This window comes from Cyprinus carpio, chromosome A11 (assembly GCF_018340385.1).
Source record: "Cyprinus carpio isolate SPL01 chromosome A11, ASM1834038v1, whole genome shotgun sequence".
Classification (NCBI taxonomy): Eukaryota; Metazoa; Chordata; class Actinopteri; order Cypriniformes; family Cyprinidae; genus Cyprinus; species Cyprinus carpio.
Genome location: NC_056582.1, coordinates 24316650 through 24332179, shown reverse-complemented (window position 1 = coordinate 24332179; position 15530 = coordinate 24316650). Strand labels below are relative to the sequence as shown.

The 15530-nt window shown below is 32.1% G+C and overlaps 1 protein-coding gene across 1 annotated transcript; it reads right to left on the bottom strand.

Annotated features, from left to right (window-relative positions):
• Positions 1 to 9878: 9878 nt before the first annotated feature.
• On the bottom strand, positions 9879 to 11375 carry LOC122146643 (forkhead box protein G1-like). The gene has a single exon (XM_042766902.1). The coding sequence runs from the start codon at positions 11125 to 11127 to the stop codon at positions 10120 to 10122; it is 1008 nt and encodes a 335-aa protein (XP_042622836.1). The 5' UTR covers positions 11128 to 11375; the 3' UTR covers positions 9879 to 10119.
• Positions 11376 to 15530: the final 4155 nt, after the last annotated feature.

Sequence of the window (15530 nt, the reverse complement as noted above, 5' to 3'; positions counted from 1 at the left end):
TTATTAAAAATATTTATATTTTAAAAACATAGCTTCTTTTTTTTTTACTGTTTATTCATCAAAGTATCCTAAAAAAGTATCACATGTTCTGAAAAAATATTAAGCAGCAGAACTGTCTTCCAACTTTGATAATGAATCATCATATTAGAATGATTTCTAAAGGATCATGTGATAATGATCCTAAAAATTCAGCTTTGCATCACAGAAATAAATGATAATTTAAAGTATAATAAATTTAAAAATCAATTATTTTTAATTGTAATAATATATCACAATATTACACTTTTTTCTGTATTTTTGATCAAATAAATGCAGGCTTGATGAGCAGAAGAAACTTCTTTCAAAAACATTAAAAATAGTAATGTTTCCAAACTTTTGACCTGTACTGTATATGTATATGTACGTATGTATGATAAAAATTAAAGAAAAAATATTAATGATAATAATAATAAAATAAATGATTCTAAAATAATTTTATGGCTCTTTAAAAAAAGTATGTATGTATGATGTGCTTGTTTATCTCTGATTTGTGATGTATTTTCGTCTATCAAACCCAATTCTGAGAATAAGCTGAGAATTACTATAATAACTATATTAAAATTAAATTTTATTACCATTTATTTATTCATTAAGTTGTAAATAAAACTGAGTTAATTGTTAATTAATATAATATATAAATATATATATTATATATATATATATATATATATATATATATATAATATATATATATATATATATATATATTTTTTTTTTTTTTTTTTTTTTTTTTAAAGTTAAATAATAAAAACAAAATACTGCACAGCAACTCATTTGAGTTCCCTGAGATGCCCTGCTAACCTAAAACACTGAGTCTGAAACAACACGTGATTCTTTGACACACAAATCACCTCAAGATGATTTCAAATAATACAGATTACTTAAAAATTCTAGTTCCATGTCTAAAATTATTCGTCATTAGTAACGTAATCCGTTACATCACACACTTTAGGTAATATGATTGGACTACTTTTGCCCAAACTCATTTATCACATTGATTTAATCTTAGAATTTGTGAGAATAAATAAATGATGAATAATTCTTTGCTATTGTGTGAATCATATGTAATCATCTAATCAGTCAAAAGTAACTGTAGTCTGATTACGAGTATTTTAAATGTTATATAATCTAATTACAAGTAGCTGATTTTTGGAATCTGCTCTGTTTGTAAGTCACTGTGTTCAAGTATGGATGGATTGGTAGGAGAAATGAATCGAAGGATCGTTTATTTGCTTCCCAGCAGATTCAGCAAGTGTCTGTTGTTAGATGTAGCTGTTTCTGTCCTGAATAACAGTAAAACTCCCAATGTTTTATTGATCAGGATGTTGAACGTTGGCAATAAAGCAGAATAAAAACTCCTGAATATTTTAAACCATGTCATCAGTTTGCTGAAAATCTCTAGTCCTGTGAATACAGTGATCTGATACTGTATCTGAACTGTTACTTTACATGAATGAATGGACAACCGTTAGGTTTGGGTTAAATTAAATGGAAGTTTTGCCCTTTTTCAGCAAAGTGTATGCTTCAGGTTCAAAACTAAATATTATGCATGTGGAGTTTGAGTAGCAATTACAGAAGTTGCGTACAGTTTAAATGAATGAAAAAATAAATAGCTATAAAACATAGCTTTTACTGAGTCAGCCTATTTTAAATAAATAAAATGTAAAACTTTTATTTATTTTATTATTTTTTTAATTACTATTATTATTATTAATATTATTATTAATGACTATTACAACTAAAATTATTACTTAATACCATTTTTACTAAACTTGCTATTATTACTGTTATTATTAGTTTTATTTTTTGTAATTTATTACATTTTTCAGCTATATTATATTTATTTGTTTAATATTTTATTATACATAAAATTATTATTATTTTTTTATTTTTTTAATTAAAGAAAACAATATAAGGCTATAAATCTTATATTTTTGTTGAGTCAGGTTCTTTTTTATAAAATTAATTTTTATTTATTTTATTATTTTTTAAATGTAACATTCTTATAAAAATTACCATTATTGCTATTACTACTAATATTATTTAAACTATATTATTAATAAATAAATTATAAAAAACAATATATACACACATATACATACATACATATAATATATTATGATGTTTATAAATGTCATCAAATAATCTATAAAAAATTGCATTTCATAAATATTTAAATAAAAATATTTCAATTAAATAAAAAAACACAAGGAAACATTAAATTGATCAAAAGTAAAGACTTTTTTTTTAATTACTATTATTGCTGTTACTACTAAAATTATTGCTATATGACTTATTGCTTATTATTATTATTATTATTATTATTGTTTTTATTTTTTTTTTTTTTTTTTTATTTTTTTTTCAACTATATTATTAATAAAATAATAATAATAATATATACACACATACTGTACATTTATGATATCAAATAATCTATAAAAATTGCATTTATAAATATTTAAATAAAAATGTTTCAATTAAATAAAACAATAAAAGGGCACATTAAATTGATCAAAAGTGACAGTAAAGACTTTGTAACATGCAGCACAGGCTGCTTTGTAGTTAATATTTTAAGATCTTGTTTGTTAGATTAGTTCAAATGGACTGCGATTACTTATTCGTCTTCCTGTTATGATGTAGAAATGATGTCACTTCCTGTGCATCCTTCAGGCCTGAAAGCCTCTCAGCTTCATAGTAAATCCATCCTGCCACATATCAGCTTCAGCTGTGTTCCCGTGAACAATTAGTCGGATCCATACGTTCATTTAGTCACGTTCCACTCCCTATATCCGTCTGTCACGGAGGTCTGATGTTAACCTTTCGACCTTTTGTCGTTCACTATTGTGGGAATCTACAGGTGGGAGCCGTGGGCAGTCCATTCAAAAGCAAACCTTCATGGTTTTACGATTAATAAGAATGAATTAAGTTTCCTGCACCGTTGATTGGATCGCAGCGGGTTTCGCGCTCATTACGGAGTCAGAGCCCTTCATTCAGGCCTCGGGGTTTAAGATAAACTGTTGTCCTTTTGATCAATGTGATTTGTCACACATGAGCTGCTGAAACTGGACGCAGATGTTACAGAAGCTCAAGCATTCCCAGCGTCCCGCAGGATTATTGCTGTTAGTTTAACCCCTTCACCCCCGTTACGGGCTCTTCGTTACCCTGATTAGTTCACAAGTCATCAAGCACATCAGGAGTTTAGTCTGACACAGAGTTAGAGTTTGAAATGCATTTTCAGCTGTTCAGTTTTTCTTAATTGGTCAAATGCATCTATTTTAGAGGTTTTTATTAGATTTTTAATTTATTTGAAGAACATGCTGGAAGTTTCTAGCTACAGTGATTGAGTTAAATGTGATCTTCCACTGTTTGATGTCAGTGAACTCCCATTTCATTTGATCTTTTTGGTCATGTAAAATTTTTTTTTATTAATTTTTGTAAATGCATAATTATAATGTCACAATAAAAGAGAAGGGTAATGAAATAAATTATTATAAAGTTTATAACTAATTAGAGATTGCATTGCTGGTTGTATACTTATTTCTGGACACTTTTAACATATATGCTGTATATATAAAAATTATATATTATTTTTTAAATGTTAAAGTACTTTATTATATACTTTTTATTTGCTCTAGTATTTTATTTATCTTTTATTTTATTATTTTTTATAGTTTTTAATTACATTTTAGGGTTATATATATATATATATATATTTTATAGATATTATTATATTATTATTATTATTATTGATATTTTTTTGTGAAGACATTAATGAATATTTGAAGTTAAAATTAAACTCAATCTCTGATTTTCTCCCATTGTGTCTTTTTTTTTTTTTAAGGGGGAAAAATAAAAGAAAATGCAAGTATAATGCAATCTACTGGTCATTTTGATATAATTAATTCAAATAAAGATTAATAAAAAATAAAAAAAGTTTAATATTCCAATAAAATAAATAAAATCAATTAGTGCTTCGTTATCCAATATGCCCTTTTGATATATACAGTGAAACCAAAATTTATTCAGACACCTTCAACATTTCACACATTATCACAGTTTATTTGCTATAGTTTAGAAAATGGTAATAGAATATGACAAGAACTCAGAGTTAAACTGTCAGAACAAATTCATCTTGATGATGTCAGATAAAACTTAAGCAAAACATGCTCAGGTCAAAGTGTCTGAATAATATTTGGTCCATCAATTTTACTGGAAGTCCACTGTATGAAGAATTTTGGGGTATAAAATGTCACAGTTTACTTTATTTTTCCATCCTCACTTACATAAATGAACTATAGTGTCCTGCACACACTAGTAAAAATATCAAAAATTAAATCTGGGTTTCTGGATTTTTTTTTGATTTTTTTTTTGGTTTTTGGTATATGAATGAATGAGTTTTAATTTTTTTATTTTAATTTTTATTTTAAATTATTTTTACCTTCTGGTCCAGCATGGGTTAAATCCCGGCTCTTAATGGCTCTTTTCAGAGTCCTATAGGTTTGAGGGGTTTCACATTTAGGAAACACACCCTGTCAGACCTCGTTACTCTGGGATGATTCCAGCACGGATACAGAGTACGTGATGATGTGCTTTTGTGTGAATGTTTTAGCCAGATATATTTAATTGTCTGCACAGTTTGCTGCTCCTGTGAATAAACAATAAAAGATTACACACTTGGGAAGATGTTTCTCACCCTATTGTTAAATTCTCACCTCTTTTAGTGGGTAAGTTACACCTTTAACCCATTTGATGGACTCATTTAATAATTATTTTGTTATTAATTTAACTAAATATTAATAATATTAATTATTTTGCTTATATATTAGCTAGATTCGGTAAAAACATTTTTTTTTTTTTACGTATAATGCATTATAAAGGTATTCATAATGTATGATGTAATGCATTATCTCTATTCATAAATAATTGTAAAAAGTTCAAGTGCATTATAATATTTGAAGGTTTGTTTGTCATGTTTTAATGCAATATACTTTCTAAAAAGTGTGACAATATATAAATAAGTATTAATTAAATCACGAGATCATGCATTGCATTATAAGGTGCAATAATTACTTTCCCTTTAAAAAAGTAAAGTAGGGGATTACTTTTAATTTTTCTGTAATAACAGTTACTTCTAATGTAATTGCATTAAATACTGCGTTTAGTACAGTTTAATATTATTTAACATCAAAATGTAACATCTAATGTTAAAATGCATGTTTTTAATGTAACCTTCTCCATTTAAATAGTTTGGTCAGTTCAAGAATAATGTATGCAGTTTTATATTATTTATTTACAGAATTGAAATAGCAGCCCATGTCTGTTCTTTGCTGGTATGGAATTTAGAAAGAAATTAGTAATAAATAATGCAATACCTTTCAGAGAGAGTAATTTAAACAGTATTCTAACACATGTAATTAACTAGTAATTATTATTATTATTTTTTATTTTTTTTTACACTGATTACAATGCATATTAATGCATTAAAAATACATTAAGTGGGTTACTGAATTTCCTTTTGATTCAAATTTAACTGTTTAGGCACTGAATATATTTGACAAACTTCACTTAATGTTAGTGTTAATGAATAAAAAGAGAGAAAAATATGTTGTACACTCATAAAAACAGAGTAAATCATCAGGGCACAGTTAATACTGAATGCATGGTGTATTTGATGGCTCGTATGTTTGGCCTGGAAGGGTCTAAGTCATAAACACAAGCAGAAATGTAGTAATTATCTGCTAAATGGATAGAGGAAGTGTTGGTGTGGAGATTTTCATGGAGACCTGTGACCTGCGAGGTGTTTTTAGTGGGTGGGTAACAGAGCGTGGCCTGAATGTGTTGGAGTTAAATCAGCAGAAATTCAGAAAGCGGAGGTCTTGGTCCTCTTCTCTGGAGTCTCCACACGTCATGCTTGAATGACACAAAATGGCTCCTACTAAAGGAGGCGCTTTATAGTAAATGGCGCCTGTTTACGTTTCTCAGGATTGTGTGTTCTGTATACATCACGTCGTAATGCTGGAGCTCCCTGGAAATGTGATCTTCATGCCTTGTTGCTGTGGCTAAAAAAGAGAAATCACTAAATTGTGCAAATAAATGTTGCATGCTTTCAAGCAGAGGTCAAAATCTCATCGCCTGTGATGTTTGGTTTCTTGTTTAAAATTTGCATTTTTATTTTGTTGTGTTTTTTTTTTTTTTTTTTTTTTTTTTTTTTTTTTTTTTTTGAAAATTTTTGTGTTTTTGTATTGACCAATTCTATGCACTTTTATTATTATTTTTTTTTCCAAATACTTTTTGCACATTTTGCAATTTTGCAGGGTTTTTAAAAAATCAATCTAATCTGTAATGTTTGATCTGCATTTAATTCCACTAAAAACACAAGCCATTATGACGTTATAAACATAAGAATATATATTGTTAGAAGCACTGATTTTTTAAAGAGAAAATTTCTTTAGTTTTTTTAAATTATATTTACATTTTATTTATTTTACATATTTTTTAATTAATTTAATTTTATTATTATTATCATTTTATCTTGATTTGACACAGTTTGTCCTGGAAATAGTTTTGGGTGTTGTATTTTCACTTAATCTGTTACTTTTCATTTATTACATAAAATTAATTTCGTAATATTTGTTTTTTTTTATGTCAAATACTGTTACTTTAAGACTTAGATTTTTGTATATTTAATTATACTTACAGTTCATAGCTGATCTTTTACTGATATTCTAAGCTTTATTGTCGTCTTTGTATTATTTACAGTGATGCCATAAAAGCATTTTGAGCTGAATAAACATGGTTGAGATGATGTGGATGTGTTTAGACAGCAGTTATTGTCTGTTTTGTGAATATCAGCCCTGTCTTCAGTTCACTCTGATGGCAATATCAATGAAACTTCATATTTCCATGCAAACGGCTGTATCACACTGCAATTATTCTGCTGACTGATTATCCTTAATTCAAGTCTGTGTGTCATTTGTGTAGAGTTTTGACTGTTGTGGCCTTCTGACAATGTTAAAGGACCCATAATGCTCTTCTCTGGTGCTTAGAGGAAAGACCTTTGCAAATTAAGAGCGTTTTGTCTCCAGTGACCTGAAAAGGAGCCCTTCAGACCTTTCTTTTGTCAAATGAGCTCTCAGAAGGGTCTTCCCTTCATACAGAGACTCAGAAATACACTTCCACTTGAGCAGAAACACTTACAGACACTTGAAATCCCAAAGTGATTTGTGTGGCAGAATTGAAGATTCAGAGGTTTCACAAAGAGCCAGTAAACGCATTTACATCTCAAATTCTCTTCTTTTTTTTATTATTTTTTGTTGTATAACATCTCTTCTTCAAGACGAAGCAAATGTTGTAGGAGTTTAGCTGAATCTATCTTGTGTTAAGCCGCTAAATTGTGGCCTATGACGATACAAACCTGTTCTGACGCGTCTCGTGGATGAAATCTTGAAATAAGATTATAAAATATGAAGGACTAAAGTAGCTCAAAGTATTGGAAAATTCAATTCGTAAATGTATTTATTTATTTATTTAATTCCGAGTAGGCCTACTTTGGTTCTCCTCAGACTGAGTTGGATATTAAATTTTATGTATAGTCCTATATTTATATATTTATATTGATTTGATTTTTTTTTTTACTTTGTTCTTTTACGGTTTGTATTTGAAGATAAAAGCTCTTTAATTCCTAAATGCAACAGGGTTTTTCTTGTTGCTTTGTGCTTAACGGCCGTGTTTTTATTTATTTATTTTTATTATTTATTGTTTTGACGAAGTAACATAGATGACTTGACATGTTTCTTTCTTTGGTGGTCAGCTGTTAAATTTATTAGCCTCATATGCTTCAGATGAATGTAAAGTAAATAAATAAACACCTAAATAAATACGTATGCCTATAATAGACTACGTTTAAACCGGGCCTTTTTACAAGAAAATTTTGCGAAAATAAGCCTCCTTTTGTTTTAAAATAATGTAAAATTAATGCATAAATAAATGCATAGATATATACACACTGGGCCTTGAGGGATTTTGAACAGGGAGAAAAACAAATGTCAGTAAAAATGTTTAATTTGTTTGACACTGTAAAGTTGATGAATAAACAAGTTTCTTCATTTGATGTCCAGCTGTTACATTTATTAACTTCTTTTGTTTCAGATTAATGTAAAATAAATAAATCAATACATAAATAAATACTTAATAGGCGTACATAAATTGTGACACGCCGTAACACTTTACAATAAGGATCATAAGTTAACTACTTCAGTAAACATAAACTAAGCATGAACAATACTTCTACAGCACTTATTAATCTCAGCTAATGCTAATTTCAATATTTAGCTACTAATGCATTATTAAAATCAAAAGTTGTGCTTGTTAACATTAGTTAGCTGTGAATTGAGCATCTTTGTCCGTGAGTCCCTCCCTCTGAACGTCTGTCTGAGCACATTAATGTCGCTCCTGCTCCTCTGAAGGCGTCTTGGGTTTTTTGGACTTCAAATTGTCTGTGCCTCACTGAGAGTTTCACTTCTGCTTGATCCGGGACACGTGGAGCTGAAGTTTCAGGAACATCTGGACAGTAAGTTTAGCGTTATTTCTATTGGAAATAGGTCAGAATGACGCAGGTGAACCGATTTAGCTAAATGCTCAGTTACGTCTCAATTATTTATTTTATTAATTTGGCACGTGAAAACATCGCATTAGTTCGTGGATATTATGGTTTCGTCATTTGTCTGAATTGGCTTGATGGCGCTATGCAATTTATTAATTAAATGGTTTAATTGGTGGCACTTCAAAGTAATCGTTATTAAATCTCATGGAACTGTATGCATGAATTACTATCAGTGACGTAATAATGAAAATTATTATTGCATAATGTGTTGTACGACAAAAATATTCCAGCATTAGACAATATTTAACATCTCTAGCATGCATAACAAATGCATGAACATTCACGTAAATGCATTTAAATTAATATGCGTGAAGCCAAATGCATTAAAACCCTCGAGCTGGTGAGTTTTTGTTGACAAAAAGCGGATTTGTGTTGCATGGCTAGAAAGGACGCGTTTGCATTCATACAGAAATATCCCAATACTTTATTTCTTTGTTCTGAACTGAAGTTCAGGCATATATACAAGAAAAAAGACAAACTGGTACAAATCTGCACAATTAATGACAACTAAAGGTGCAGAACTATAAATCACATGTTGGTTAAAAGGGCAATAAACAGCTCTAGAAATCACACTTCTGATTTGCACAGAGAGTTAAAAGAATGGCTTCAGAATGACATAATACCAAATGAATGTGCAGGGATGTTATATTTCAAACAAACAAACCAAAAATATCAATGATCTGTCTTTGGTGCTGAATCACCTCCTCGCGTAAAAACTGTTTTACTGTTATGTGTGTAAACAGAACCTCGAGTCGTCACAGAACAGTATTTTATGTGACAGTATATATACATAAACTGATCCCACACAGAGTTCATTTAAACCAGTGCTTTAATTCAGTAGCTTTACTATAGTAAGTCATTACATGACCTCTCTGAACACAGGCCCACACTAACCGACAGGCAAGTTCATAAAACTTTGCATATAAATTTATATTTTACCATAATATATAAACATAATATATAAAAATAATAATAATAATGTTTAATTGTCAGAACGAGGAAATTTGATGGTATTTTGGATATAAATTTATTTTTTATATTAATGCGCATTCACAGTTTCAGACATAAATAAAAAAGGAATTAGTCACTAAACGAATAATATGTGCCAAACATCTAATAATAACGGTATCCCAAAGTAACAAGGGATAAAAAAGACATTTCGAATAAATACAAAACCATTATTCACAAAGAAATACTATAAATAACACTTTTTAAAAAAAAAAGAAAGAAAAAGAAAAACAAACATACGGTTATTGCCTTTGGCATAACATGATACTACTATTACAAAATAATCTTAAATAGACAAGAACAAAAAATCCAGACGCACAGTCCTCACACAACAAAGGATATCTTGCACGTTTCGTGGCGAGGTTTTCTAGGAAAGTTTGGATATTCCCATTGGAAAGGACGCGCAATGCTCAGCTTAGAAACGAATTGGGCGCGACGCGTTTGTGTTGAGACAGAAGTCCGCTAGAAAGTGGTGCTGTGAAGGACGGCAAACTAGTTCTTAGGGAATCCGACAGCAGCGGGGACGGGGAGCTGGAGATGCCGTATCCCGGCGCGCTCGGGAGCGGCTGCGGCTGCTGCGCGCCCGGTACGTAGTATCCATTGTGCCCTGAAAGTAATCCGGCGGCGGACGACGGAGACACGCCGTACCCGTTGATACTCCCGCTAGAGGCTCCCAAAATAGGGCGAGACATATCCCCGTTCCCCAGCGGCTCGACGCCCGGGAGAAACGATCCGTACGCGTGTCCTTGGTTTAGAAATCCGTGCGTGGAGCCGTTATAGTGCGAGTGGTGGAGGGGTAAAAACGGAGACAGCTGCCAGTAGAGCGGGTTGCTCGGGCGTTCGCCCAGTCCGAGTCCGAGGGGCGCGAAGCGGAGGCCCCTTTTCATCACCAGCTTGCCCCGCGAGGTCGCCGAGCGCCGGCGGAGCTTCCCGGTGGTTCCGCCGATAAACACATCATCGCTGGAGGGATCCAACATCCAGTAGTTCCCTTTCCCAGGATCATCATAATGCCGCGGCACCTTCACGAAGCACTTATTGAGGCTCAGATTGTGCCGGATGGAGTTCTGCCAGCCCTGCTTGTGCTCCCGGTAATACGGGAAGTTCTTCATGATGAACTCGTAGATGCCGTTGAGCGTGAGCCGCTTCTCAGGACTTTGTCTGATGGCCATCATGATGAGCGCGTTGTAGCTGAACGGAGGCTTGTCGAATTTCTTTACCTTTTTAGACGGCTGCTCCTCCGCGTCCCGCTGCGCGGGGTCCATCTCGGACGCTTCCGGGGGTTTGTCTAAGTCCTGTACGGGTGCCGGGCTACCGCTGCGCTCCGCGCCTTCATTGTCAAACTTCGATGGGAGTAACAGACTCTTAATGCTGAACGACGTCGACTTCTGCACCATGGTCGGCTCACTCTGATCTCCCATGCCGGGCGATGAACAAACAAAAACCGTGGTTTAAAACGCAGGAGGTCAGGCGCGCAACGGCGGTGACGTTGCATGCATGACAGGACTTTTAAGACAGAGGACGCGACGCGCGGACTCAAGAAATTGGTGATTAACCAGCGCTCGGTCTTACCAACTACCTCATCGCAGGGGAGGGAGGAGGAGCTCTTCTCTTGCTGGGAGCTGGACAGTAGTCTCGGCTCACTCCATCATAATGCGCGGAGAGCCCCGTGCGCGCTGGAGTCTGGAGAGTTTCCTGTGCGTCACCGATCGCGTAGCCAGAATAGGACGGACAAATAATTGCTTACACATTACCTGAAACGCTCTTACATAAAGTTTAAATTATCCAAATCTAAAGTTTTTAGTGATTCTGAGTGGGACAGTTTTGCTGAAGGCACTCTTAATAATAATACTTAGAAGGGATTCAAATTAGGGTTTTAAATAGTACGGCCAAAAAACATACACAGTATCCTGTCTGATCCGAATACAATGTTGTGTATTATTATGACCAGTCCAGACCTATTGATTAGTAGGCTTTACAAGAATAATAATGAATAATGCTCTCATTTACGCAGAAATTGACTTTGCGTGCATATGATACGCACGTGTTTGACTTGCATACGATACGCAGTTTTGGCGTACATATGATACGCATCTACCCCACACCCTTGATCTTACCCATTACATATCATATGCATAAATAGCATATGAAATAAATAGCACGCCAAATAGAAACTGAAAATCGTGCTATTGATAAGCATTTTCATGAGACCGGGCTCACATTGTGCGTAAAAGCGCGCATGCTGAGCCAAGTGCGCCTCTAGTGTCAGCGCGGGTCACAAATCCACTGAGATCCTGTTAGAGGAGTGCAGAAGTTATATTGGCACTTTGAAGGTTTAATTTATGTTATTTTTAGTCTCTGAAATATACAAACCAGTGTGGTTCCTGTGCGCTGCAATCAGTCATCTCAAACAGCGTGTTTGCGCAACGGGAAGTGACCGGTGAACATCCTTACAGTCTAGTCTCACTGTTGTTTACATGTGTTTTTTTTTTTTTTTTTTATCAATCAAGTAGTCTGGTATTTTGCTCAAGTTGCATTAGAATAATCTTAATTACGCGTCTAATCTATAATAGCTTTTTATTTTTAAATTTCGCACTTTGCATTCTGAAATAAAGTTTTTTTCCCCCATTCACGCTAAGACAATACGACCCCTGTTATTTAAGATTAAATTAATATCTTTATTAAATATCATAAATATCTTTGTTAAACAAATGCATGATTTCGGAACCAAGAAAATGTTTAATTATGAATTGTTTTCTTGTCGGTATGCTGTTTGCGTCTCTTGCTGTAGCATTGCCGAATGTGAAATGATTTCTACATGATTTGTAATGCATAAACTGTGTATTTTAATGAAGCACAGACCAGGACAACACTTTATTTTATATTATTTAAGAAACGTCCAATGTGTATATATATATATATAAAAAAGTATAATTGAAACGAAATTAATTCGTTTTTAATAAATTGGTGAAATGGCTAAAATATGCAAAGCAAAAGAATATAATTGCAAATGTATTTTTATTTAAAAATATCAATTCATGGTTTATTGATTCATGTTTTCTTATATGTGTACTTATATTTTTATTTTCTTAATGATGAAAATCATCACCACTGATTCAGACGAGTGTTCTCGCATAGCAATTTTATAGCCTAATTAATAATAATAATAAAAAAAAAAACCAAAATGTATTTGTTGAATTTATTAAAACGGTTATGCAGCCCAAACAATGAACGTGTTCTTCTATAAGTAGCTGCCCAGTTTTCAATTGAATTCTTAAAAATTCAACTTTATGGAGCTATAAACAGCTCACGTGTATATTCACGCAAATTAATGTCTTGTTATTTATAATAAATTCTTATTATAAAAACGACGGGATGTTTCAGTAATATAGTTTTATGAAATCACAGTTTATTTGGATTTCTTCTGATATTTTCAACATAATTAAAGCATCACTAAGAGAACAAAACTGTTTCCAGTTATGCGTCGATCTGTTTACAACCGCTATCTTATTATTTATCAAAGCTTTTCATTTACAAGAAACACTGAAAATGCTTAGAAAATAAAGAAATATTATGCTCTGCATGCTATACACGATCTTGTTTTGATTCCCATGTTTTGATACCTTTTTACACCTCAAATCTCATCGAATCCACCCTATAAGTTCAATAATTATATGATGAGTTAAAAGGATATATATATATATATATATATATATATATATATATATATATATATATATATATATATATATATATATATATATATTTATATACGCAAACAATATGTATTCCACCATGTTTTTAGCCAAAAATATTATTTTTAATAACAATCAGTTTGCAGCAGGAACATCGTTACACTGAAAAAAATGTTTCATTCATCCAATTAAAAAATTTAGGGTACTGATTCACATCTATATTTTTTAACTTGAGCCAAAGAAGGGTAAATAACTTGCCCTTTGGCAATTTTTTTTTAAATTGGATGAATGAAACACTTTTTTCAATGAACCTGTTTTGAAGAAGTGTGGCCAAATAAAACAAACAAACAAACAAACCAATAAAAACTAATTTTAACATTATTAAAGCACATTAAAACACATGGAGGTTAATTCTTCTACATCTTGTAGATTACTGCAATGCAAATGGACTTAACATTATAATACTAAGTTTTCATTATAATTCGGGGTCATATTCAAATAGGTCAGTCGTGTCAAACTGAGTAATTTACAATGAATGTTAATCGTTTAAGAGAGTTATGACCGACATTGTGCACATACATGAAGAGCTCCCCAATGTGTTTAATTGTGTTTAATTAAAAAAAAAAGAGAGCGCGCGCGCACACACACGTTTTTTTTAGTTCGTGTATAGGTTTCATTTGGGATTGTTTGCCAAAAGTTTTAATGCCAAACCGCCAGCAAACACACGCAGGAGCACATGAAAATGACATGCAAGGTTCAATAAAAGGTCACACTACACTTAAAGCTCAGTGATGAAGGGCCTCTGCGGGCTTGTCCTGGATTCGAGTCGTTTATACTGTGGTGAGCATCCACCAACAGGAGCTTCATGATAATGACTGCACAAAACACACTGCCATCTCTGACCTGAGACTGACCTTCAGTTTAAACTGACACGTGTTTCGCGATTGTTTTTCGGCTCCTGCACTTTACTTTCCTGCTTATATACACCTGACTGAACCTGCCTCATATAGATTAGGCTACGCAGCTTATAGTGCATGTTTAATACACAGTGGCTTTGTTTTTTGAAAGCCAAATTCTGTATAGCCACAAAACGTAAAGATGTGGCTTTTGAACATTTTATTTTACATTTAACATTCGTGAAAATTTTCGGAATTTAAGTTGCTTACTCTGATCTCGGGTCAGTTTTTATAATGGCTATAATGTAATAAATGTAATAAATGTAATAAAAACTGTGCATACAAATTTTGTTTTGTATAAAATTTGTACAGTATCTCTGTGTGTGTGTGTGTGTGTGTGTGTGTGTTGTTCCATAAAATGCTCAAAACAAGAATAAACTAACAGAACTTATGCTAACACATAATAACAGGCTATATTATATATGTTTAATGATATTTGATGATTTGTAGATTGCATTTTCGCTTTTTTTGCTCGTGCTGCTTTTCGCTTTCTTCTTCAAAACACTCAAGAATGAACTTGCTGCGTTCATTTTTTAATTTACGCAACTAAAAGGACGCCATATATCTTTTTTTCCTAACAAGAGTAAATATTAACAAGGTGCTTATTTTTGTAAATTTTAGTATAGACATAAAACATAAAGATGTGGCTATAAAACTAATGAACATTTCATTTTCAAGAAAACATGCGATTGGTTTCTAAAAAGGTGTTTTATTCATATTTGGGATGATTTTTCGTTTTGGCCAGCAGGGGTCGAGTTTTGAGTGAATCATTTTGCAATCAAATGTTTAAACTGTAGCTGTTTAATTATAGGTTGTTTAATTAGTTTTAAACCAAATTAAACAGAAACACAAAACATGAATCAGCAAGTATCGTAAAAAGTTTGATTTTCTTTCTGTTTTAAAGATGTTTTCTTTGGATTGTTTGACTACTAAAAAAATAAAATAGGAAACTATAGCCTAACTTAATAAATTTTTTGTTTCCTGCTAGCTAATTTTCACAAACAAAAATGAGTGGCTCTAAATCTCTCTTTTCTTTACTCAAAGTTGATCGAGTACATGCATCCTAAAGAAGTGAAAACTGCATCTCAATATTCATCATGTGTGTCCTCTTAAGGTGAAGAAAAACATACTACACTATACTACACTACACTAACCATAGTTTAACCATGGTAT

Bases quoted from the DNA above. Each gene is read 5' to 3' on its own strand.
- LOC122146643 (XM_042766902.1), bottom strand. From the start codon at position 11,127: ATGGGAGATCAGAGTGAGCCGACCATGGTGCAGAAGTCGACGTCGTTC.